A 25,846-nucleotide genomic window follows, 5' to 3' on the forward strand; every position below is an offset into this window, starting at 1 on the left:
AACAGCTATGACTGGCCTTAGAAGAAGAGACCAGTGCTCCTTCCAAATTATTCTCACAAACACTACACAGAATTGGGACTCAAGTCCCGTGAATACAAAGAGTGGCAGATGACTTTTGCAGACTCCTGAAGAAAGGAGACAGCTGTGAAGAAGTATCTTGCAGGCAGCTACAAATTCTGACTTTGCTGAAGACACTGCGAGTGGGAGTGTGTCAAAGGAATGGGCCCACAGCTGAGTGGATTGATCTGAGTTTGGACTTTTTCATCTCATTGTCTTTAAACTGCAGCACATGCAGGGACCAGAACTGAACAGAGGAAGCTTGAAAGAACTTGAACTGTACAGAAGAAACCAGGGCAGGGCTTAAAACTGCCCCTGGAGCACAAGAAGGAAAAGAGATACCTTTCTAGGGTAACTGCAGGGTTATATTATGTAATAGGATGGCTATTGTTTTTCACTCAGTAAAAACCTGTCCAAAACTTCACTAAAACCTGATGAACTGGAAATTCTAAAAAATAAACCCACTGATCTCCTGAATCCCAGAATGTGTTCATTAGGATCCCAAAGCAGTTTGAAATAAACAAAGTTGGGATGCTCAGCATATTCTGAGACCAAAATACAATGTATTGTCAAATGTGTTCTAAAGTAGTCCATTTTGTTCTGATATTCCAATTTATAGAAGAAGACAGACCACTAATGAAAATTAGCAATAATGAACCAGTACAGATAAAACTTTGTTAATCAGTTTCACCCCAAAATGCTATGTATCTTTGATTTGTCATTTCCTTTGATTATTTCAAGTATAGACAGAAAGGTAACAGGCTTAAACAAATATTTTATAACTTTTTCTATTATTTCATAATATTTACGTCTCATAAAAATTTTTACTAGAAGATTCTTGTCCTGATTAGGCACAAGAATTATCTAAAAACTAAAATTTTTGTCCTGCACTTTTTTTCCTCCACAAAATTAATTTAGTAGAACCAAAAGGTAGAACAACTTAACTACATTTGGATAACTTAGTCAAGACAGAAAAATGGCAGTGTGTGTAAAACACATACGTAAGTTCTATTCTCTTTGATAGAATTCTTCATTTCTCCGTGCCTGTTTCTTCATCTGCAAAATGGGAATTACAGAACTGAGTGCTTGACATGGATGTTGTGAGGTTAATCTTATTCCTCATTGTAAAGAGCTGTGAGCTCTTCAGTCTGGAAAAACTGAAGAACAACAAATTTATTCAGTGCTTGTGTCTCTGATACACAAGTATGGATGATGAAGAATAATCTTACATGAAGATGCTCCTTGCTCAGGGCTGTCTTTAATAGCAAGCAAGTTATTTGATGCTACCAGATATTATTAACAACAAAAAAGCAGACGTTTCATCATCAAACATTAATAGATTAGAATTGGAAAACTGTATAGATAGATAGGTTGATCTCATTTGATTAATATTTTATTGAAGAACTAAGATGCTAAAATAGAAAGATGTCAGAGACTGAGACATAAGCAGTACCATCAGTGATCAGAGCCAGGCTTGAGTAAATAACAGATATAGATAGAGCTGTAAGGGTACCACATTCAGGGTTAAGAGAATTAAGGTTAGAGGTTTCACTGACTAATGTCAGGGAGTCCAAAGTATAAACTGGAGTTAAGAAAAAGGAAAGAGTAGGGCTATAAACACTTCAGGTGGTGGGTAAAAAGGGCCCTGGCTGAGCAGACAGAAAAACAATTCAGGAGGAAGGTCCTGGGACACAGTTATGAAGCAAAAAGGGAATGTCTGGGTTCCCTTATATATATAATTGGTAGGGTACTCCAAAGATCGAGCTCATGTGGGAGTCTTCAGCAAGTGTGGATTATAAAGCCTTCACTCTCAAGGAAACTGATTATGGCCATCTGTGGAAGTGGTTACACCTTAAGCATAAGCAGGGCTTAGCAGTAATCAAATGGTAAACAGATACATTCTCAAGAGCACTTCTTTTGGGGTGTATTTGCTCTGTATTTTGCTCATTTTTTTCTGAAAACACAAGCTGCTCATGAGAGAAATGCTCAAAACATCTGAATACTCAATGGTCTATAGTTGACATATATATGCATGCAATATAATGTTAACTTTTAAAATTACATTATTATTATTATATAATAATAATAGTAATAATAATATATGGTTGGAGGCAAAAGGCATTTTCTAAAGCCTTAAACATATGATAAAATAAAAATAATACCAGCTTAAATGATTTGAAAAATACATTGAGGGCTAAAAGGTAGAGCAGGACTGGTGAACCTGCAGGAAGAGACTGGATTCATTGTGTGGGGCTGCTGAACAGTGAATCACAACTAACAAATTACCAACTCAGTAATGGCATGGATGCTTGGCTTACTTGAAAAAAACTGGATGAAAACATTTTTGCTTCCTCCCCATCTCTGAAACCTGATGAAAACCACTCTATATTATACCCAGCCACAGTAGCCCTCTGAAGTCATTCCAGAAGTGCAGGACTACTGGAGTGCAGTAATGTTTAGAAGCAGAGGGGATCACAAGTGAGTGGCTTCCTTCATGTAGAATCAAGGCCTCTGGGGATAATTTAATTTATTTGAGAGACTAGTCATGAGCATCCTCAGAAACTAGGGAATGCAAAAGCAATTCAAATGCAGGAGAATAATTAGGAATTGGTGGATGAAGTATTTTGTGAAGCTTTGTGCTGGCAGAAGAGCACAAAGCAGCTAATTGGGGCAAGGATATGTTTTTGGCAACAAGTAGCTTGACCAGCTTCTTTTCTTCACACTGGTGTTAGATCTGATTTTGTTAATATCTATAAATCTCTTTGAGATCTTCCAATGGAAATTACTATTCAAGTTTTAAAATATATTATATAAAGGAAAAGTTACAGTGCCAGAATATATACAATGAATCTATGGGAAATCATCATTCTTCCATGTTTCAAGAATTGTTTGACAAGTTTTAAAATTATTTCTCCAAGAACTGGTCTGGATGAATTGTGTTTATCCTTTGCCTTTTGTTAGCTCATGTTTGCATTTACTGTCCATTAATAATAAATGAACAAAACAGCCTAAGGTACTTGATTCTTTTATGAACTGTAGATAATTCCACATTTCAGTCCTACATAACATCAACAGCATAGGGAAAAATGGAATGTGGCAAGAAGCCCAGGAAAAGGCAAGTTGAGTTGGATTGGGAATTAGCTGGAAGGATAATAATCCTGCAAGCCAATATTCATTAAGTAATTTTATGTGAGGTGGAAGAAAATTATGATACACACTTGGCACCTGAAGACTTTAAAATGTTAAGAAAAATACTTCAGTAACTGTACAAATTGGTTAACAACTGTGATATAAAACAATTATTTCTAAGGTGCCTCATGCTAACATGATTGTTTTACTTGACATTATTCTGAAACTCCAATAAGTAATCTAAGAAATTGCTTATCAATCTAGCTGTTTTCTGAGTTGTTATACAATCCCTCCTACCATTTTTCCTCTTGCAGCCATCATTTGGACTATATCCAAATCACATTCACTACAACAATGTGGAATTAAGCTTCTGGAGGTGCTTTAGCATATACAGTAGGGCTTATGTAAGGCCTATGAGGCCATGCTAAAACATCATAACTGTACAATAAGAATTTAAAATGTTCAATATCTAATAAAAGATGTTAAAAAACAGTGTACTTACTGCCTTTCTGGATTAATTTAATGTCTGTTCTTAAACTATTTAAACTGAGCCAAAGTAACACTACCTTCTTACAAGGTAAGATGTTAAATTCTTTTTGTGGCTCATGATTTGCACCTAACTTTATATTTTACTTATGCAACTTTTCTGATAAACCTTTCAAAGGACACTGCAAATAATATGAGATCCATTGAAAGGTAAACATTACATTTCTAGTAATAATTTAGTATGTTAAACTAGCCATGTAACTCACCTAGAAGGAGAGTATCTTTCTCTTTAGATCACTCAAATCATTCTCTCAAGTGAGACTATTGGAGTATCTCATTTGACAGTGATCGATCCTACTCCATATATCTGGATTTCTGTTCATTAGTGAAAAAGGTATGATTTACCTGAAAGTAGGCAGTAGACAGGGATTTGGTTTTGTTTCTTTATCAAATAGCGTTTCTTGTTCATGTGTCTCAGTGGATCAGACTTGACCTCTGTAAACACAAAAACTTTTATAGGGAGTCTTTAAATATCTTACTAGATTTATACATTTGGAAAAGTGTTTTTTTCTTAGTTCACAAATCTATAGCTTCTTCAATGACAGTAACTGTTAACAATCTTGTCTGTTCTGTTAAAAGCGAGTATCTATGTGTTAGTCATTTGCAAGAAAAAATATGTTCTGAAGAAAATCTCAAAAATTACTGCACTGCTGAAACTCATTATTCATGGAGGCAATCTGATATACATATTGACCTATGTTTTCAAATATCATACCTAGAATTTGATGTTTATTAGCTTTGGAAAAACCTGACTGGAGTATGTACAAACCACTGCCCTCTCCTGGAGGGGTCACAGAACAATGCAAATGAGCAAAAACTATAGAGTTCCTGATTTTGTGAACAGTATCTCCAGTAAAAGATATGCTATTAGATTAATAATAACTTAGCATGAAAAAACATTTCTGGTATATATTTGTCTGTCAAATTACCTCCAAGGTGTTTAGGAACCTCACTTTCTGAAACAAGTATTCATAGTATATAGAGAGTTGTCAAATTTAACTCACAATCTTGGTTATAAACAACATGTGAAAGATCAAAATTCCTGACAGTGCTTACAATAAGACTTTGATTCAGTGAAGAAATAATGGAGATAAAGTGTGGTACAGTTATTAACTTAGAAAAGAGGGCTTATTCTGTTTTCAACTGGACAATTTACCTCTGTACTTCAGTCATACATGAAGAATGGGTAAAACAGATATTGTCACTTGTGCTTCTAATTTTATGAGTCCTAGACTTAGCCTTAATTTGAAGAGGATTTAACTCCAAATGGAAGAGAATTGAAACTCACTAATTTGTTACATGCCTGGGGATTCTTAAGTGAAAGATGCTAGGAGAGTCTGAACAATTACTAAATCCATAATCCATGGCCAAGATAGAGATATAAGATCAACATTGGGTAAACGAATATTTTGTATTTTAAGATAATGACTCAGACAGGAAGTCTGCCCCTTCACATTGCAAATAACTGATGTCTGCAGTCCCTGGACACCAACCCTCACCCATTTATAAGATTTCTCAACTGCAGACGCACAACATCAGCATGTGACAAAATCACCCAGCCCTAAATGCATCTGGCACTTGAGACTTGAATGAGCAATAGTAGTTGGCTTATTTTAAACCAAAAACTGGACACTAAAAAAAAAGAAAAAATAACAAACTAAACTTTATTTTTTTTCCTTCATTACTTGAAAATATGTGGACTTGTAAAAAGAAAAAGAATAAAAGATTGTAAATACTGTTGCAATGTGTTTAAATAAAGGCTATTCTACTTGATTTCAAACGGTTTAAGAGTATTTTGTAATTTTACATTGCTTTAGGTTAGTCTTCTACAAGTATTTTTTTTTTATTAGTTTGGAAATATTACTTTCCGTAGCTATTGGGGTGCTGTATGCTTCAGTAGCAGCATGCATATATCCCACCTATTCACAGAATTATATGGGAGGAAAACAGTATTCAAAACCAAACTCTGTGAAAACCATCTACTTTGCAAATGATAGCACATGAACACAGCTGCACTGATTTGTGCATTGTCCTGTTTATCTCTTGTTTGCAACAGTATGCAAATACATGGTACGCATAGAGGGAAGGTTGGTCTTGGTCTTTCAAGGTATTTAGTGGCTTGGTACTGAAGACACCATTTTCTCTGGCTTCACTGCAGGCTGTGCTTGTACAATTGGATACGTTGCTCAATTTCTCCATGTCTTAATTTTCTCCTCTAAGAAAAAGGCATGTACCAACTCTCCAGCTAAATGTGTTAATGTCTGGCACGCCTGGCTGGAGTGTGTTATTATATCCACACTGAAGAACCAGTGAGCCTGTGTAAGTACTTATGCATGCTCATTATGGCAGCTTCTTGAGATCAGCGTACCTGAGAAGTATAATTTCCCTTAGTTTTAGCTATGCTATGCTACTTAGATTAAGATGCAAACTTTTGCTTCCTCATAGACTGCCTTCTGTTCTTGTACAACTCCCCTCAACTCACTGTAGATACAAAAGTTTCTCATCTGCTCACCTACTCAAGTACTAGCCACCCCATCCTAATCCATCTTCTAATCACAGAAACTACTATCCTTCTGTATTTTTCTTAATTACTCACTCTCTTGTGTCTCTTCACTCTCCCTGCACGTTACCCTTCTTCAGTCTTTTCCAGCAAATAAATAGGAAGAACAAAAAGCCCTCAAGTGGTCTGCTACCTTTGTTTCCCTTTGCCTCCAAAGTAATGCTTCATTTTCCTCTCTCTTTTTTATTTTTACATTGCCTAAAACATGTATCTTATTTTTACTGGCTGAAGTTCTCCTTTATACGTACATTCTAGAGCTTCCTTCAATATACCTCCCTGCACCACACCCTCTGTTTTCACTTAATGATAGATCCAGGCCTTTATCCTTACCCTTTTGGACTACAAAACTTAATTTTACTCCACAGATTCCCTCACATTGTTGCATTTTCCTCCTCCCTAACCCAAATGAATTAAATCCTCTTTTCCCCCCAACCCCACAAACAGACTCTCAGAATGCTGTTGCTAATATCATCCTTTCAGTTATCACTCTGATTATGCTGCAGGTAACTGTGCCTCCTCCAGTAACTCTCCCTTTTTATTACACATTGTTTGTCTTTAAGGTCCTTGTCCATTCTGCAATACCTTATTTATGATCAAGCTGCAGATAGGTTTCTGTCTGTGATCAATTGATAGTATCAGCATCATGTTACACTTCCAAACAAACCTTTCCTTGTTTTCTGCTAAGCTAGTTTTCATTCCCAAAAAGAGCTCTTCACAAAAATCTGTAAAATTACATAAGGACTGTCTGTCTTTAAATCCTGTTTATGGTAAAGCCTCTACAACAGCTTGATAGGAGAATTCTAGTCTGATTATTGTGCTAATATTATCCACAATATTTTCTTTTATTTTCCTGTTATCCTGCATTGCCCCCTGTCCTAATCTTGGATATCAAGGGCTGTTTGGTACAGGGATATTTCTTCTTTTTTTTTTTTTTTTTTTTTTACTCTAAACTTACACAGTGCACAACAAAACTTCTAATCCACAGCTTCAGTTTCTAAGATTTATTATAAATTAATGATGACTAATAATTACGTTTCATAATGTTCTGTTAAAACTGATGGGATTGTAATCCTCATCAATCAAGAGCATATACAAGCTAGTTATACAATGATTATAAAAGGAATTATTTGTCGAGCATAACTGAACACAAGAATCTAAATTTCTCAACAGTTTTCAGATCAAGAACCCAAAACCCCACAGCCTTTTCTACTCATGGCCACCTAGAATTTTATATGTCCCTTGGTCAGAGACAAATCAATAATAGACTTTGGAGGGTTTCATGACAAAATAATGAATGAGAAAAACTATAATGCTAAAGATAAATGTGGGAGAGAGGTAGCGAAAATTGTGCAGATAACACCAGTATTGCATTAGAAGTATGTTCATGTCTCCTGCTAACACTTCTTACATTGCAGTTTGCAACAAAGGATGCAGTCTACCATTTAGAAGATGAAAAAATAAAACAAAACGAAACAAAAACAAACCAAGAAAAAAAAACTTAGGAAAAAGATGTGTTGCCCATTGCAGTCAGAGTCCTAATGATCCCTACATTTCTCCATGGAATTTTGGTTTACTCTAAAACAGACAAACGAATAAATACATATATGTATGCATGTACAAGGCCCTCAGGAGGTTATTTTAAGATTTTCTGTCTTGGCTGAGTCAAATGAGACATACATTTTTAGGAAGCATATAAAAGTGTTTTGTAAGACTGTCAGAACAGCCGTGAAATTTTAAGGTACTTTCCAAATGTGACTCTAACATACATGAAGATGTTGCGCTGTTTCCCAAGAAACAGATTGTAACAGTAACCTAAAAGACAGAAACATCTCTGCTCTTCTCACAGGGCTGGACTATTAAAAGCTGAACAAGGCAGTTTACATGACAGCATTAACCATTTTAATACTGAACACATAAGCAGAGAGGAAAAAAAAATGTTATAGGGCTTTGGGAAGATACCTGAAATATCAAACAATATTTCCAGAACTTTTTCACATTCCATTCAAATATAGAAACATAAGCTTCTATATTATCACACCTTTCACAAATAAAGGTTATACTCTGGTGGAGTTCATATAACTCAATAAGTATTATACATAAATTTAGGCCAAGTTTCAGATCTTAAGTTCTGATCATTTAAGAAGAGTTTCTGGGCATGTAGGAGATACACATTTGGCACTAATGTTTCCAGGAGTTGGTCAATGAGACAAACTCAGACTTTGGCAAGAGTTTTGGCCCTTCATCCTGTCCAGCTGATCTGTGGAAAGATTTTAATGTTCTAACTTCTAATCATTATCTTAGCCAAATGGCATGATAGTTGCCAAGAATAAGTAAAGTCTATGAAAAGTAAAACTTTGGGAAAAAAAAAAAAAAAAAGGACTTGAAAGTTTGGGCTACTATAAAACTTACAAGGCTGTTTATTTGGAAGCATATTAAGTTGCTAGGTGACATAATGGAGCACAAGTCGTTGAACTGCCAGCTTCAGTATATAATATGTCCTGTATTATTTTTTTAATTGGAACAAAACTACAACGGTAAAGGCAGACGATTAGTTGTGATGTTGTAACTATTAATTCAGAATGCAATGGCTGACTTTTTAAAAACATGTAACTGCCAGATCCTGTAACTCACATAATTGTTTCAAGCCTATAAGTTGCTTGCATTCCGTGGTGTGCTTTCTCAAATAGTGGAGCCGAAGAAAGTTTGAGATTTATCTCTGAGATTCAGCATAAATGCAAATGCTCAAAATTCTTCCAGTACAAGGTGATTTCCCAGGGAAGAGAGAAAGGTCTTAAACACAGTAAATAAAAAGCAAAACAAAAGCTTTTAGGCCTCCATCATAAGATGTAATGTCTAGACCAGTACATTATCTGGAACAGTTAGCTGTCACCTTCAGGCTCCATTTTCCAAGACTTTCTTCAAAGCTCTAAGAAATACAAATGCTGAAAACAGTTCTTTTTGTTTAGTAATAAGAGAAAGTTGTCCTACAATCCCTGCATCTTTGTAATCAGCTCTTTACCTCTAATAAAAGGCCTCTTGTCTAAATCTTACGAAAATTTTAAAAGCCAATTTAGTTCTTTAGCTAGGTCTCAAGAGATTTCTGTTAATCAGCAGCTCTGTAATTGTGGATTTAAAACAATGGCTTTTGTCATCATATTCCTCTTGCATCTTTCTACCTTATTTTCTCTTAAAGGTTGGAAATCTGTTGTTCCTTTTTTTTTTTTTTTTTTTTTTTAATTTTTATTTCCATATATGAAGATTCTTTCTTCTAGCAGGCTCTGGACAAGGTGTGTAGACTCATCACACTGGGGACTCTAACCAAATCCCTGTTCATATGAAAATTAAGTTACATCATGGAACAATGAAGAAATAATGCCATTTTAGAGAAAATTTCCCTGGGACTAATGCCTATGAAAATGTAGCAGTCATATTAATACCCACGTTACTTCAGCAAATAAGATACATGGAGACAGTAAGTACTGTTACAAGATACTAGGAGATTAGGTCCCCGTACATCTTCCTTCTTAAATGTGTATCTCTCAACAGTTGCAAAAATGGGAGCCTGCTACACTTTTATCTTCCACAATGGCACAAATTTTCCTTTGCTTGACACTTTTCAAATACTCACATATAAGCTACTTATAACTCAAGGGCACAAAAACCCTAGAGGTTATCTATTTTGAAATGGTGTCTTTAAAGCTATTAAATCTGACCTTCTGTCACAACATAAAACTTTGTCCATTAATTCCTAAAGCAAATTGGTAATTTCTTTTTGAAAATTTTTGAACTGCATTGAACCTCATACAGTACCCATCAGCACTTGTTACTCCTAAGCACAAGAAAAGCTGCATTTAACCTACTGAAATAAGTGCAGAAAACACCTGACATTCTTCTTTAGTTGCTGGAATGGTTGAACCAAGTGAGGAAAATTTTTGTCCTTTCATTTCTTTCTGGACCGTACTTAGGTGTATAGGTTTGCCTTAAAAGGATGACATAAAATGCTCTACCAAGTCTTATCCTCCCAGCATCTCAGCCTCTGGTGAACAGTAGTGCTACTGTTCTCTTTGAAGCAGCAAACAACTTTCTTTGCTGCACTGCTACATTATTTTGAACTTTGGATTTACATACCTCAGGAGCACTACACAAAAGTGAAAACTACGGTGATGAGATTTAGAAGAACCATATTCAGTTTCTTACTATCTTCTGTACTGAACAAGCTGAAGTAGACAAGGTCCTTAGAGACTAAGAAAATGACAGTTAGTAAAATGAGAAAGTTGATTTCTTACAGATGAAATGAAGACCTAAAGATGCAGAATAAGATAAATAATCAAGCTGTGGAAGTTCTTTGACTTGGAGACTTTTATTTTATATTTTCTGGGAAATGTGTAGCTGTTGACATGTAATAGGAGCAGTGTATGCCTTGCAGCTTTTCAGATTATTTAATTGACTGAAGGTTCCCTACAGTCTAAAACTTTCAACTGAGAGCATGTTTTTTTTTAACAAACTCCAGATTATTAATTGACAATGACCTTATACCGAAGATAGATAGGCATTACACCCAGGCAGGAAGATATTAGCATGGGTAACACAACAAAATAAGGTGAAGTAGAGTTCCATCAAGTGGCTTGGGGGAAGAGAAAGTACTGACACTGTCTTTGCCTTCTCATTCCCAGTATGGTTCTAGAAACATGTTTCAGTGATCTTAAAAAAGACTTTTTGGAATAGAGGTTCTTGATTTCACTTTCTGCATCAAAACTCTGCTAATGTAAGTGATGATGTAGAACTCTTTAAGAACTTTATAATGTTTTTTCCAGCATCCAAAGGGACCAATCAAGCACCTAATGTGTTTAATTTTCTTCTGCTTTCCAGTGTGCACTTATTCACATTAAATTATTTCCGTTTTTTCTTATATCTCTCTTAGAAGTTACTTTTATTTCCACATCAGTTCTGCATAGTGTATTTATACATATGCACATAGCTTTTCATATTTAGCTTTTGCTAAATAAATCAAGACCTACTGGTCTCTTACAGCAAAATCTCCATCAGCCTAATCATTCTAGTAGCCCTTTTATTCAAAAACTTAAAGAAAAAAAAAGAACTGACCATAAACACACAAAGTATGCTGGAGGTCTCATCAGGACCCTGTACAACAGTGTCAATGCCTTCTTTCCTTTGTAGGAGACATTCCCAATTCATTGAAGAACCACAGCTGCCTTTTTTCATTGGCAGCTGTCATCTGGATTTCCACAATCAGAAAATCTTCTGACAGTTCAGCTGAATGGATTCCAGATTGTAGCAGAATGTGTTGTCATTAGTCCTCAGTCCTACACGCCTGCCTGATTTTGCAACTTAGACCACATGTAATGGTTGTCCATATCTATACCTCTAATCCTCATGGTCATTCATCTCATAGATATCTTGATCCTCTTCAGTACATATGACTCTCAGCCACATCATCAGAGTGTAATTAATATACACTGCCATTTTTGGCACAAAGTTATTAATTAAAGTATTACATAAGATCTGCCTCCTCACAAAAGTCTATTAATAATTTCATTACAGCCCAAGAATACCCTTTTTCTTAACAAATTATAATAGATCACCTTTAACTAGGTTCTCACCCATCTTATAATTCTTTCACTGATCTTCAGCAGTCAACATACCACATACTTCACTCAGGAGGAAAACCTGGACAATTTTGATGCTCAAATTAATGATGCAGCTTTTGTTTTGCAGAAAGACCAGTTAGCCTAGAGCGCTAAATCTGAGCTGAATGCCACTGGCCTAACATACCATTCTTGAAGGCAATATATTGCAAAATACAGCACAGAAGCACTCTAACATTTCTGTAAGGACAGCTATGTAAGAAAAATGGTATTTTAGAAGATAATTGTGTGTCCTTTCTGTTATCTTTGTTCTTCTCTTGCTGCACAAGTGACCATTCTGCAGGTGGCCCAGGATTCCTTCTCCTCTTTCAGAAAGTCAGACCATGCTTTTTTACTGGAAGCAGCTTGAATCTGAGATGGCTCACTGGCTGCTCTGTGCAGGCCATATCATATTCAGACTAGCCCTATGCAAACCCAGTTGGGTGTCTCTTCATTGTGCCATTGGTTCAGAGTTTACAGTTGAGAGTTTGTGTTGAAGGACACCTAAACCCTTTGCAGATCAGACTTTGTCCCAAAAGCAATATAGACTCATTCACCCAACCCCATATTCCAGCCACTGAACACCAGCAGACACAAAATGGCTTCCCACACAGCTAACTAAAGTGTTTCAATGTCCCTTGCCCAGTTAATTCACAATTCAGCTAAGCTGCTAAATAGCACAATTGACTATTACATTCGCAGTTTTCCACTAATACTGTACTCTTCTGCATCTATTTCAATACAAACAAACCAACAAACCTGTTCCCGAACCTTCAACTAAACATCACCATTCTTTCAGAATTCTGGGGCTAAAATTATCTACTCTTACCTCCCAAATCCCTGTCTCCCAGTCAAAATTAATAGAACTCTGTGGGTTCTTCTTCTCTCTTGGCTGTAGTTATTTCCCTCTCACACTTCCTTCCTGTCACTTCTGCCTCTAGCATACATCACCTTCAGCATCCCCCATCCCTACTGACATGGGACAAAATTTTTTTGTAGTTTTGGAGCAATGCTGAGAAGACACTATTTATTCCATTATCCCATTCCAATGTCCTGTTTTTCCTTCACTCTCTATTTAATCACCAAGTAATATTTTCCATTTGTTTTCATTTTTACCCTTTTGACTTTTGCACTCGTCTTTTGTTGGTGATTAGTCCTTTTCCATTTCATTCCCTGAAGGCTCACTACTTATGCCTCACATGCTTTCTGAGACAGATATTTGTTCAGTTGGGACAGAAAACCTTTCCCCTAGTGTTTTTCTTACTTGGAATACAAGCAAAACATACTTTTACTATATTTGAGATAAAGAAATTTCTATCCTCCTCCATAATCAAGTCCCTGATTTTCCACTAAATTTATATTTGTGGACTTGTAATCACTGTAATCTGATCTTTACCACTATGTTTCACCAAAACGATGGCCAAAACACTATCATGTTGTTTGTGTGACTCTTCAGTAACCACTTCACAGAATAAAGGGACCCTACAATTGCTTCTATATCAGTTTAGCTCTCATAACAATGCAACACCCTATTCCCGACTAGCAGTTTTATCATAACCTTTTTTAATATTATAAATAAATAATAATAATAAAAAAGCCTTCACTGTACATAATCTAGGTGTTTCCCTTCCTGGTGTTTCAACTGGTTAACAACAGCCACTTCTCTCGGACCAAGTGGCCTTACACGGGTGGTTTCAGCGTGGACACACAGGTAGCGCACAACCCACAGGTCTTGTAGGGAATTTCTGGTGTGCCAGTGGAGCGATCCACGCGCCATACGAAAACCGCACCTCTCGGCTGGGCAGCGCTAACGAGTCCCCCTCTCTCGCTTCTCGCCACGACACTCGGACTTCGGGGAAAACAGCTGGGAGTGACCGTTAACGCCCAAGCAGGCAGCCACCCACCTGCGGCTGCCACCCCTTTCATAGGGAGTCCGGTTGCCGCTTCCTCCTCCTCCTCCTCCTCCTCCTCCTCAGTCACCGGCGGGCCTGAGGTGTCCCGGCGGCCGCCGCCGCTTCCCGCCCGCCGCGGTGCACGCTGGGTAGCGTGCCGTGGTTACCGTTGCCAGGCGGGCGGCGGGCGGCGATGGTGAAGGAAACCGTCCGGGTGTACGCGCGGGTGAAGCCGCTGGGCAGGCGGCAGCAGGCGGGGGTAGGAAGGGGAGCCAGCTGCTGTGCTGCCGTGGGGTGGAGCGGGGCGGCTGGGGCCAGCCAAGGGGCGTCCCGTGGGCCTGCGTGTGGCAGGGCCGCCCGAAGGCGGGAGGGAGCTGGCGGGGAGTGTGTCCGTGTGTCCGTGTGTCCGTGTGTCCGTGTGTCCGTGTGTCCGCGTGTCCGCGTCCGCCCCGCCCGCCGGCCCGGCCGGCTTGTGAGAGCTGAGGGGGATGTACGTGGTCGGGTGCGGAGCGGAGAGCCACAGCCCTGCGCTGGTCTCCGAAGCCTTAAGAAGTTAATAAAAAATCACGAAGTGCAGGAGCTTTGGCTGTAATTATTGGGGGAGGGGGCAAGGAACTGCTTTCCTGCCTCGGTGTTACCGACAGGCTCCACAGGAAAAACATTTGGCGCTGGGCACTGGGTTTGTGCAGTTGAACACTGTTCTGAACAGAGGAGGGGAACGTGTGGCTCCCAGACTTTAGCTGTCCTTGCAAGGGATAAGAAAAATAATGAAAGTGTTACTCTGAAATCACGCATTTCGGTCTCCTCCATCGTCTTCTCTTTTTAAACCAGCTCTATTCATTCTGTCATAGTCTTTCATAGCGTGTTCTTCCAGGTTTTTGGAGGGGGTTGCACTGATGGCTGTGCTTTTTTTTTTTTTTTTTTTTTTTACAACATCTCAGATATTAAAGTGGTATTGTAAACAAATTATGTTAAAGAGGATATGTTTCTGTTTCAAATCTTATTGTACTGTTTACGTGGTAACAAACACGATGTTAGTATGTGCTTTTTTTTGTTGTATAATAGCTGAAGGTGCTCACCTATTAAGCGAAATTTGTATGAAGCTTTTCTTCAGGCAGTTACAGGTGCTAAGCTTACATAAGTGTTATACCTAAGAGCTATGCTGTTCTATTGTAAAATTATTTTGTTAATTCATATCCATGCTTATTAGATTTATTCAGTTGACAATGATGAGAAATCTCTGTCCAACCTGGAAATTATTGTGCCACGTGATTTAGCAGATGGGTTCGTCAATAATAAACGAGAGAGCTATCACTTCAAGTAAGTAAAAGCCTTATGTGTATAATTTCTGCCTTTAGTGATTGATATCACTATGTGTAGTGATTCAGACCTATAGAACCAGGAAAAGCCTATTCTTAAAATTAAGTTTTGGTATAAATACGTTTATTTTTATACAATAATATTTTATATTTTTATGTTTTTTGTCAAACCACTGCGCATCATTATACGTTTCTAAGTCTCATCTCAAAGATAGCATCTTCATTTATCAGTTCTTCTATTTTTACAGCTTGTTTTGAATTTATGTACAAAAATTGAATGCAGGACTGTGTGCTTTCTTGTGATCTAATGAGTTGGCATAGCCTGGCTCAAGATGTCTTGATGTAAAACACTCCGTTCAGAAACTGTTTCAGACATAACCAAAACATGGTAAAGAAAACCAGAGATTACTGAAAGAACAAAACCATGGTTGTAGAATGTAAATATTATTTAGAAACAACAACAACAACAAAAAAGTACCAGCAATATCAATCAAATGTTTTTATCTTTTCAACAGAAAACTTGGATGTAACACTTCAAAATTTTTATGATGAAGAAAACTAGATATAGAATCACCTCTAATGACAAGGTTGAGGTGATCTCTTTCTTAGTTGAATATTCTTTATTTTTTGTAATACCAAATCAAGTAAATTTGTTGCTTTATGCTATTAAAAAAAGAGAGCCCCAGATAAACATCTGCAGCTCAGACTGATGTAATTTTACGTCAGCTAAGGAAATCTGTTCTGCTTGGGAACAGAAGAGCTGACCTTTTCAGCTAGATTAATATGTGAAACTAGCTTAGGTCACAGATGCCCAAGCTAGCTATAATGAATGCTGATATTTATTTCTGTCTTTATGATTTATTAAAAAGTCTGTAGAGATGGATATTGAGAAACACTATGCCTTGTTATCCTTAAGACAATGCAAAAATAATGCTATGGAGTAAGCATTTATTTTTCCTCTATAAAACTCACACTTTCATGCAGTCTGTTGCCTGATCACCTCAAATGTTATTCTCCTTTGTTCTTACTCTCTTATATTGGAATCAAACACAGTTGTTTGAATTACTTGACTGATTAAGTGTTAGCAGGATAGAATATACGCATCTGTGTTTTGTGTATCACATTTGTCCGTGATATTGTACACTGTGCATAATCCCTTGCAGTGCACAGTGCCTTTCTGTATACCTGCTGTCGGTAGTGCCTTGTGAAGTTCTATGTGAGTATACAGTTCCCGATAGGAGGGACGACACAACAGGGCACAAACAGTCCAGGAGGTTTCTGAAGTGTATGAGTGACAGCTTCCTAACATACAATTAAAAAGCCAATGAAGGGAGAAACTCTACTGCACCTCATATTTGCAGACATGGAAGAACTGATCATGGTTATTAAACCTGGGGGTAGCCTTGGCTGCAGTGGCCATGAGATAGTGAAATTCAGGATACTGAGAGAAGGGAGCAAGGCAAAAAGTAGGATCACAACCCTAGACTTCAGGAGAGTGGACTTTGGTCTGTTCAGGGACCTGCTTGAAAGAATTCCATGAGGCACAGCCCTAGAGAGAAGTCCAGGAGATCTGACTGATTTTCAAGGGTCACCTCCTCCAAGCTCGAGGACAATCCATCCAGTTGAATGGGAAATGACACAAAGGCAACAGGAGGCCTGCACGGATGAGAAAACGGCTCCTGAGTACATGCAAACATAAAAAGGAGGTGTACAGGAGGTGGGAGCAGTGTCAAGTGACCCAGGAAGACTGTCTGAGGAATGGGATCGGAAAAGCCTAGATAAGTGTACAGTAGGGGTGTTGAAATAAAGCTGAGCTGCTGGGCTCAGAGGGTTGTCATCAGGGGTACAAAGTCCAGCTGGAGGCCAGTCGCTAGTGTAGTCAATACTGGGATCCAGTACTGTTTAGCATTAATGACCTGAGTGATGGGACTGAGTGAAGCTTCAGCGAGTTTACAGACGATACGAAACTGGGAGGGATGGTTGATGCACCAGACAGTTGTGCTGCCATTCAGAGGGACCTCAAGAGGCTGGAGAAATGAGCCAATAAGAGTTTCATGAAATTCAACAAAGTGAAATGCCAAGTCCTGTTCCTGGTGAGGAAACAATCAGGACAGGCTCATGGCTGACTGAAAGCAGGTTTGCAGAGAAAGACCTGGAGTCCTGGTAGACAAAAAGTTGACCGTGAGTCAGCAATACACCATTTGCAGCAAAGAAGGCCAAAAGCCTCTGGGCTGTATTAGGAAGAGAATTGACAGCCAAGGGAATTGATCCTTCCCCTCTAGTCACCACCAGTGAGATCACATCTGGAGTTCTGTGTCCAGTTATGGGCTCCAGCAAAGGGACACAAAGATGAATAAGGAACTGGAGCATCTGACATGTGAGGAGAGGCTGAGACACCTGGGACTGTTTATCCTGGAGAATAGAAGGCTCAAGGGGATTATATCAAGGTATATAAACACCTGATGGGGAGAAGGGGGGAATAAAGAAGATGGAGCCAAAGGCTTCCCAGTGGTGTCCAGTGACAGGACAAGAGTTAATGGGCAAAAATTGAAATATAGGAAATATCAAAAGGACTTTTTTACTGTGGGGTGATCAAATACTGGAACGGGTTGCCCGGAGAGGTTATGGAGCCACCATGCATAAAGATACTCAAAACCCAACTGGACAGACCCCTGCTCTAGCTGACTTTTCTTTGAGCAGCGGGATTGGAGCAGATGGTCTCTTCCAACCTCAGGTATTATAATTCTGTAAGACAGCTGCAGATATTTTATATTGGAAGGGACAAAACTTAGATTGAACTAAATATCTCCTTGTGACTTACAGTAACTGTGCAGCAGAATGAAGGAAGTAGTTACAAATAAGTGTGAGCCTGGATGTACTGGTGGGATGCTGTATTTGGTTGTAGTGTAATCTATTTATCCAGGTTTCAGTGTGGTGCCAGTTACAAACACTGATTCTCTTGATAGATTTAAAATACGGTTTATTTTTTTCTAAGCCACATCATTTTATCAGAGGATTTTATTGTACAGATCTTGTCAAAGCAGCACTGTGTACAGCCTATTTATGTACGATAGTACAACAGCACGCTGTGGCTAAGACTACAGGGAAAACATTGTACTAAGTTATGTAAGCCTAATGATGTAAACATTGACTATTACAAACACAAACAAAAATGTATGAATCAAGTAGTGTTTCAAGATTCTAAGCAATTATTATTTGTTTAATATCTACAGATTTCAGAAAATTTTTGATCAAGAGGCAAAACAAGATGTGGTTTTTGACAACATTGCCAAACCAGTAGCAGAATGGTACGTTGTTTTTCTTGTAAGTAATCAGAGTAACACAGGGTCAAAAATAGCTTTCATTGTATTACTTGGAGGAGAGCTGGCAAGTGTTTCTCTTGCTGTTGTAAAAGTGGATTGATGTTTTAGTTTTCTGAATACTGATATGTCCGAATCTAGGAGATGTGCAACAATGCCCTGAGAATTTTATGTGTGGTAAGGTTCCATTTTTAACTCTTAAAATAACACTTCTGCTGTTGCCTCTTTTGTTGCATAGGCATAGAAATCTATGTCTAATTAGTTTTTTGTCTCTAATATAAGCTCACTTCATTGCCTTAGAAAAGCATTCCCTTTATAGTTCCATGAAGGGGTAAACCTAATGAAAATCTTATCCCCCTGTTTAGTTTTTATGAAGGTAAGGACACTGATGAACTAATACCAGTGGAGATATTCTCAAATTTTGCCCTTCCTATTTTTGTCTTAATGTGCCAGGCAGTCATTTTGTCACTGTTCTTGTTTTTCTTCTCCATAGCACATTCAAATAATGCTCATATTTTAGAGTATACAAAGCCAAGCATTAAAGACTGATGTAGAAGCCCTCTTCATTCACTGTGTGGATTGAATGACACTGTGAACCAGCTGGGTTTCCAAAATGCCATTCTCTTTGCTCAGCTTATGCCCACCTTGCTGAAGTTAGCACTGATTTTAGTGGGGGAGAAAATCCCACGCTGAAGGAAGAAGAATTTCTGCATAATGTTTCTTTGGTTGTCAAAGTTACTGCTCAGAATCCAAACTCGTAGGGCGTTGTGAAGTATTACTTTAGATACCAACTTCTTTCTCATTCATTGTCTGGCCCACCCGTTGGTTTAAGCTATGATACTGCAAGTTCCTCTTCAGCCTATTGAACTGTTATGTGTTTTGCACTGTAGGAAAACCGACATCCTCAGTTGGACACTTAGTCTTTCTCAAATTATTACTTGGAAGTACAAATATGCCTAGCTCTTTATCATTTAATTTTCTTGACTTTTTCCCCCCCCTCTATTTTCTTCATAAAAGTCCCACAAAAAAAAAAAAAAAAAACCAGGAATGTAACTTACAGTGAATTTGAAGCTTCGCTAGAATAAGGTGCTTTAAAAATTTTTGTTATATTCTTCTTTGACCCAAAAGACATCTCCTTGCTTATCTAACTTTATAACATATAGCCTCAGGTTAATTCACTTACTTAATTTTAAATATTTCTGGGTTTAATGGTGATTGCAGAAAAAAATTCTTTATCTTATTGGACTGTGCTTGGAAAGAGAAGAGTTAAAAGTCTTGTCGTTATATGCTATGGATTGAATTATACTGAACAAAAACTCAGAGTATCAAAGCTAACTAGCAACAGACTGACTGATTTTTTTTTTTCCCCTCCTTTGGAGTGTTTTGCTAGAATATGGAAAGGTTTTCCAGTTGAATAATTCACCTCTACAGTGCTCTAATAAGCAGGAAGTGGAATTGTTTTCCTTTATTTCAGTGTTAGCTAATACAAGATTTTTCTACATTTATTTGCTCCATTATGTAGACTTTAGTTTTGATTTTTAGATATTTTTAAGTACTTTAAAGTACTTAAATGCTATTAAAATCAATGGTGTTTAGGCATATAATTACCGCCAAATAGCTGAGTCTGTCATGCTAAAATCAATTTATAAAATAATTCTTAACTGAATCAAGACTATTTTGACTCTGAGTGTCATAACATGTTAAAGCTTCTATTCTAATTGATGTTTGTATTGTTACTAATAGAACTGAATGATAATTTTGCTTGTGCTTTTATAGCAGAGTAGGCAGTACCTAAACTATATTCCTGTTTCTCATACTCTTCCTTATTTTTTACCTTTTCTTAGGCAAAAATACATATTTCAAAATGTCTATGAGGTTCCTTGTCTAATGGAATCCTGAACTGTGCCTGAAATTTATTTCACTCTGCAGTTAATGACTCAATTTTCCTTTCCGTTGTGGGACAATAAGAATTGCCCTGTTAGACTGAAAGACCACAGTCTTTCATAGCAAAATGTTCTTCATTATTTGTTTCTTTCTAAGTCAACATTCTCTTTTGGGAAAAACCATTGAAAATGCACTCATTTCTGTTGTTGGAGTCACTTTATTAAGGGAACCGTTTTTGTCTGTATATTGCCAGGGAAAAGAAAGTAGCAGGAAAGTATCAATGAAATAGCTTACTAACATTTTGAGGCTCTTTGCCATGCGTACTTACAGTCATGAGAAATTTCAGTGTCAGACTTGAGTGCTCAGAATAAAAATCTTGGGCATTGTTTAAACTAAAACCAGCAATGCAATGTTCAGGATTCTAAAATCTATCTAGTTTGTTCTTAGATGGATGGAAATTGGATGCAACTTTCTCTTTTTTTTTTTTTTTTTTTTTTCCTTTTTAAGTCTGCTTTCTTTGATGTTGGGCCACTACTCTTCTCTAAGTCCAGTAACTTTGTCATCTTGCCTGTGGTTTCAGAGGCACCAGACATTTGCTTCTTCAGTCAAAAGTGCCAGCCTCTGCAAACCATTATAAACATGTGATTTGCTTGATTTTTTATGTTACTTTTTTGTTAATGCTTGAGTCATCTCTTACTTGGTTTCTTTTTATTATTTCTTTGTGCATTCCTCTTTTCCTTTTAATTTTAAATATACTTGATATTTTTTTTCTGCAGAGCCAACTTGATCTTTAAGAAGCAGCACTATTATTCTATCACTCTATCAAAAATAGGGAAAATAAATAACATCCTTCTTTTAGAGTTTGCTAACAATTAGGCATTGCCTTAGTCTAACAACAGTACAAGGCTACTCTTATAATGCATCTAATATTATTGTTAAGATGATGAATACAATCAGAAATTAAGTAGAAAATCTTAGTGCTTTAGTTTTGTTTTCAGTTCTAATATGGCCAATGTTTTGTGTTGATTTAAAGAATAACATTGAAAATATTTTCTCTTCAGATGTATCATGCAAATAAGAGACAGCTCAGCTGTTTATAAACCTAATGACAGTCACCTGTGTTGTTTTGAAAGATCTGATAGCCTCCAGGATAATACTCCCATTGCCGCAGATTTTGATTTCTTCTCATGTGCTGTGTTTATCCTAAAAATTAGCATCTGAAGTATACTGTCATGGTTTAAGTCCAGCCAGTAACTAAGCACCACTCAGCCACTTGCTCACTGTACCCTGCCCTGGTGGGGTGGGGAGGAGAATCAGAAGAAAAAGTTAAAACATCGTTAGTTGAGATAAGGACAGTTTAATAGGACCACATAAGTAGAGGAGAAGTAGTGATAATACAGTACTAATACAAGAATGTATAAAGTGAGTGAGGCACAATGGAATTGCTCACCACCTGGAACCTGATGCTTAGCCAGTTTCAGAGCCACTATCCCTTCACCCCCTGGCCAGCTCCCACAGTTATATACTGAACATAACCTCATTTGGTATCAAATATCTCCTTGGTTAGTTTGGGTCAGATGTCCTGGCTGTGCTGCCTCCCAGCTTCTTATGAAAATTAACTCCATCTCAGCTGAACCCAGGACATTATCCATCACTTATTCTACACCATCTACATCATGCCCAGATCCTACACTTTTCAATTAATCACCACCTCTTTCCTTATCTTTGAGATATATATAGATATATAGAGAGATAGATATACACACAGAGATATCATTCCCTTAGTCAATGGGCCATCCCTCTAACATGTCCATTGAGTTCATTTAACCCATGTCTTTGGAGCTCTAGCTGTCATAAAAGTCTTTTAGGGTAAGAGAAATGGTGTGTGATGTTAGATTGTTGTGTGCTACATCCAGAACTCACAGCTGGTGTATTTGGCATGGGCCACGTCCACAGTCTGCAGGTTGAAAATGTCAATCTTGATGAAGCTGCTGGGCACCAGTTGCTGAATCCTGTTCACATTCCACCACCACTGCACTTCGCTTAGTTTCATCAAAGTCCATCCTTCAGTGTTTTGGGTGATTCTTAGTGTAGTACCATTGATATGGCATATAGCAACTGTAGTGGTGATGACATACAGTGACAGTGTTATTGAGCAATTACCATCATACAATTTAATTTGATAGCTATTCTGACCCAAAATCAAATGCCCTTAACATACGTATCGAACTTCCTCCATCCTTCCACGTCACCCACAAAGTGCACCCAAATCCTTAAGCAAAAGCAATCCTGTGGATGGTTTTGCCTTTGCCTGAGGTAGGACTAACCCAGACAGTTTTCCCTAACATGATCTTCATGTGCACTGTGGAGAGTTTATCCCCTTTTACAGTATGTGGAAGTTTTGAATGGGCAGGGCTAGCTCAATTGTTAGATCGTCTAATAGTAACTAACCAGGTGGATTTTGCTAAATGTGTATCCATGTTTGAAGGTCCCACCTCCCATTGCTCTCAGTGTAGTCTTTAACAGTCCATTGTACTGTTAGATTTTCCTGGAGACTGACGCATGATAGGGTACATGATATACCCACTCAATGCCATGCTCTTTGGCCCAGATGTCTGTGAGGTGGTTTTGGAAATGAGTTCCTTTGTCTGACCTAGTTCTTTCTGGAGTGCCATGTCACCATAAGACTTGTTTTTCAAGGTCCAGGGTAGTGTTCTGGGTGGTGGCATGGGGCACAGGATATGTTTCCAGCCATCTGATGGTTGCTTTCGTCATTGTAAGCACACCGTGCTTGCCACAGCAGGTTTATGGGAGTATGATATAGTCAATCTGTCAGGCTTCCCCATATTTATATTTCAGCCATCATCCTACATACTACCAAGGCTTTAACTGCTTGGCTTGCTTGATTGCAGCATGTTTCACATCCACTGATAACCTCTGCAATACCATCCATGGTCAAGTTCACCCCTCGATCACAAGCCCATCTGTATGTTGCATCTCCTCCTTAATGACCTGAAGTTTCATAGGCCCACCGAGCTATAAATAGTTCAACCTTGTGTTGCCAGTTCAAATCTACCTAAGCCACTTCAGTCTTGGCAGCCTGATACACCTAATTGTTGTCTTGATGTTCTTCAGTGGCCCTACTCTTAGATACATGGGCATCTACATGACATACTTTTACAACCAGGTTCTCTAGTTGGGCAGCAATATCTTGCCACAGTGAGGGAGTCCAGATGGGTTTATCTCTGCACTTCTAGTTGCTCTGCTTCCACTGCTTCAACCACCCTGACAGGGCATTTGCCACCACCCATGAGTCAACACAGAGATAGAACCCTGGACATTTTTCTGGTTCAGCAAAGTCTACAGCCAGCTAGATGGCTTTCACTGCTGCAGACTGCCTCAATTTACCTTCTTCAGCAGTTTCTGTGACTTGTTATATAGCACTCCGTACAGCAGCCTTCCACCTTCCATGTTTTCCCACAATGTGACAGGACCCATCAGTCAATAGGACACATTGCTTCTCATTTTGTGGCAGTTCGTTATACAGTGGGGCCTCTTTAGCACACATCACCTCCTCCTCTGGTGATATTCTGAAATCTTTGCCTTCTGGCCAGTCCATGATCACTTTCAGAATTCCTGGCCAGCTGGAGTTTCCCATGTGATCCCATTGTGTGATCAGTGCAACCCACTTAATTCACATGGCATCAGTTGCATGACATGCAGAGGAAACCCTTCCTTTGAACATCCAGCCTTGGAGCATATCTCTGGGCAGTATTCTTAAAAAAAAATTGTGTAATCCTAAACAAGACACATGCAGGAGACAGGAATGAGAGCATGCGGACTTGAACATCCCAAGGATATTAAAAATTCTCAAAAGCTGTTGTAATTAGCCTGAAGGAGAAAGGGGAGGTAAGAGTGGAAGAAAGTATCCCCGCCTGTCTTCCCCATAGATTAGGTGCAATTACTAAGAAATTCCATGAGAAAATGCCCAAGGTACAAGCACGACAGCAATGCCACATACAAATACGAGCTTAACCTCATGACATAATCATTTCGTAAGTCAACATTATTTGTATGAACAATCCTCCATTCTGACCTAGATATATTTGTGACACAGTGTGGGAAGTAGTAGCCTGGCTCACCTGCAAGCAGCCTTGCATCACAGCTGTATTATTGCTAATGTGGGTGATTTAGGTACAAAAGATCTGGACTATATATTTGTAAAAGGACACTTACTTTTTTGGATGTCAGCTTGAAACAAATGTAGCTTAAAATTTCCCCTGAATTGAGAAATTGGAGCAGTAATGCTAGCAGTTCTCCCTGAAAGTGAGTACAATTATGAAGCAATAAAAAATTAAAAGCTTCATTAATGTTTCATCTCAGATGACTATTAGTTGCTTATGTTTATTTTGACTTAAATTGCACAGTTTAGAATTATTCAAGAAGGCTTCTTATAGTTTACGGTTTGATAGCTTTGATTCAAGAGTATCTTTGTGACACTTCCGTAGTGCTTATGGTGGGATTCTAAATATAATTAGAGATTTTAATTAAAATAAGAAATTTTATTATACCTAAGTTTTCTTAGGAAAGCCCTTTTGAAATTTCTAAGGAAAGATGAGGCGTTACCAAACTAGATTTGTTCCATAAATCTGGCAAAGGCATAAAGAAAAAATGAGATACTTTGTTTATTTTAATTAAAAGAAACTTTAATCTGAGCTCCAAGTGATAGAAGATTCCTAAATACTGAGTCTCTGTAAAGACAAATCCTCCCTGAAAACATGTTTTTCAGATCCTGCAAATGAAGTTCTTCCTTCTTTTTATCTTAAATACCGTATCTGGGGGGGGCCATTTTGCCAGGATTTTGTTGAATTTTTTTTTAATAAAATAACTATGAATTGAAGTTTTCTGAGATAGAAAGAAGGAAAGTGAAGGACATTGGTAAAATATTTCAGGTCAGCAAAAACAGATGAGGAGAGGGCTAACAGTATCCCAAGATCAAAGCTACTGGTGTTTTCTGCTTTTTTCAATAGTCTAGTATTTTAATAGTTATTGTATATTTGTTCCAGCCACATGCCTTTATATTACTAGTCATTTAAAATGAAGATGTCAGAACTCAAGTTAAAATAGTAATATGAAGCCAAAAGAAACTTAGAAAATCAAAATAATGAATTTTTAAAGATAAAATTTGGTTTTTGTTCACAGAATTTTCTCTTATCTACATATAAACACTCATAGAATTTAGTCCTTATTTAGTAAGGCTTTTTTTTTTTTCATTTAAACATTTAGACATGTTCTATTTATTCATATTATAAACTTAGTAAAAACCTTTCACTTTGAGCTTTTCCATTTTAAAAGAAAACAATAATAAAAATTGCAGATGGCATCTACTTAAATGATCTTTTTAATCCTTTTGAAGACTGAGAAATATGTCCTGCAATAGGAATTAAGTGGGAATTAAGTGTCAGAGCAAACAAATAATTTTTCTTAGACTTCA

The 25,846-nt window shown here is 37.8% G+C and overlaps 2 protein-coding genes across 5 annotated transcripts in view; one reads left to right on the forward strand and one right to left on the reverse strand.

The window, feature by feature from the left end:
- DAAM2 (dishevelled associated activator of morphogenesis 2) overlaps nucleotides 1-13,880 on the reverse strand; it is a 228,943-nt gene extending 215,063 nt beyond the window's left edge. The window contains exon 1 of one of the 2 annotated variants that reach the window (XM_042789299.1): nucleotides 13,842-13,880. In XM_042789299.1, coding sequence (XP_042645233.1) covers nucleotides 13,842-13,863 — 22 coding nt within the window. In that variant the 5' untranslated portion in view covers nucleotides 13,864-13,880. The remainder of the gene's footprint in view (nucleotides 1-13,841) is intronic. The other variant, XM_042789298.1, reaches the window with a different exon arrangement.
- A 142-nt stretch (nucleotides 13,881-14,022) lies between these two features.
- KIF6 (kinesin family member 6) overlaps nucleotides 14,023-25,846 on the forward strand; it is a 172,698-nt gene continuing 160,874 nt past the window's right edge. For all 3 annotated transcript variants that reach the window (XM_042789304.1, XM_042789305.1, XM_042789303.1), the window contains exons 1-3: nucleotides 14,023-14,088; nucleotides 15,040-15,149; nucleotides 18,382-18,456. In XM_042789304.1, coding sequence (XP_042645238.1) covers nucleotides 14,023-14,088; nucleotides 15,040-15,149; nucleotides 18,382-18,456 — 251 coding nt within the window. The remainder of the gene's footprint in view (nucleotides 14,089-15,039; nucleotides 15,150-18,381; nucleotides 18,457-25,846) is intronic.

Source organism: Tyto alba, unplaced genomic scaffold (assembly GCF_018691265.1).
Source record: "Tyto alba isolate M040663 unplaced genomic scaffold, T.alba_DEE_v4.0 Super-Scaffold_16, whole genome shotgun sequence".
Taxonomy (NCBI): domain Eukaryota; kingdom Metazoa; phylum Chordata; class Aves; order Strigiformes; family Tytonidae; genus Tyto; species Tyto alba.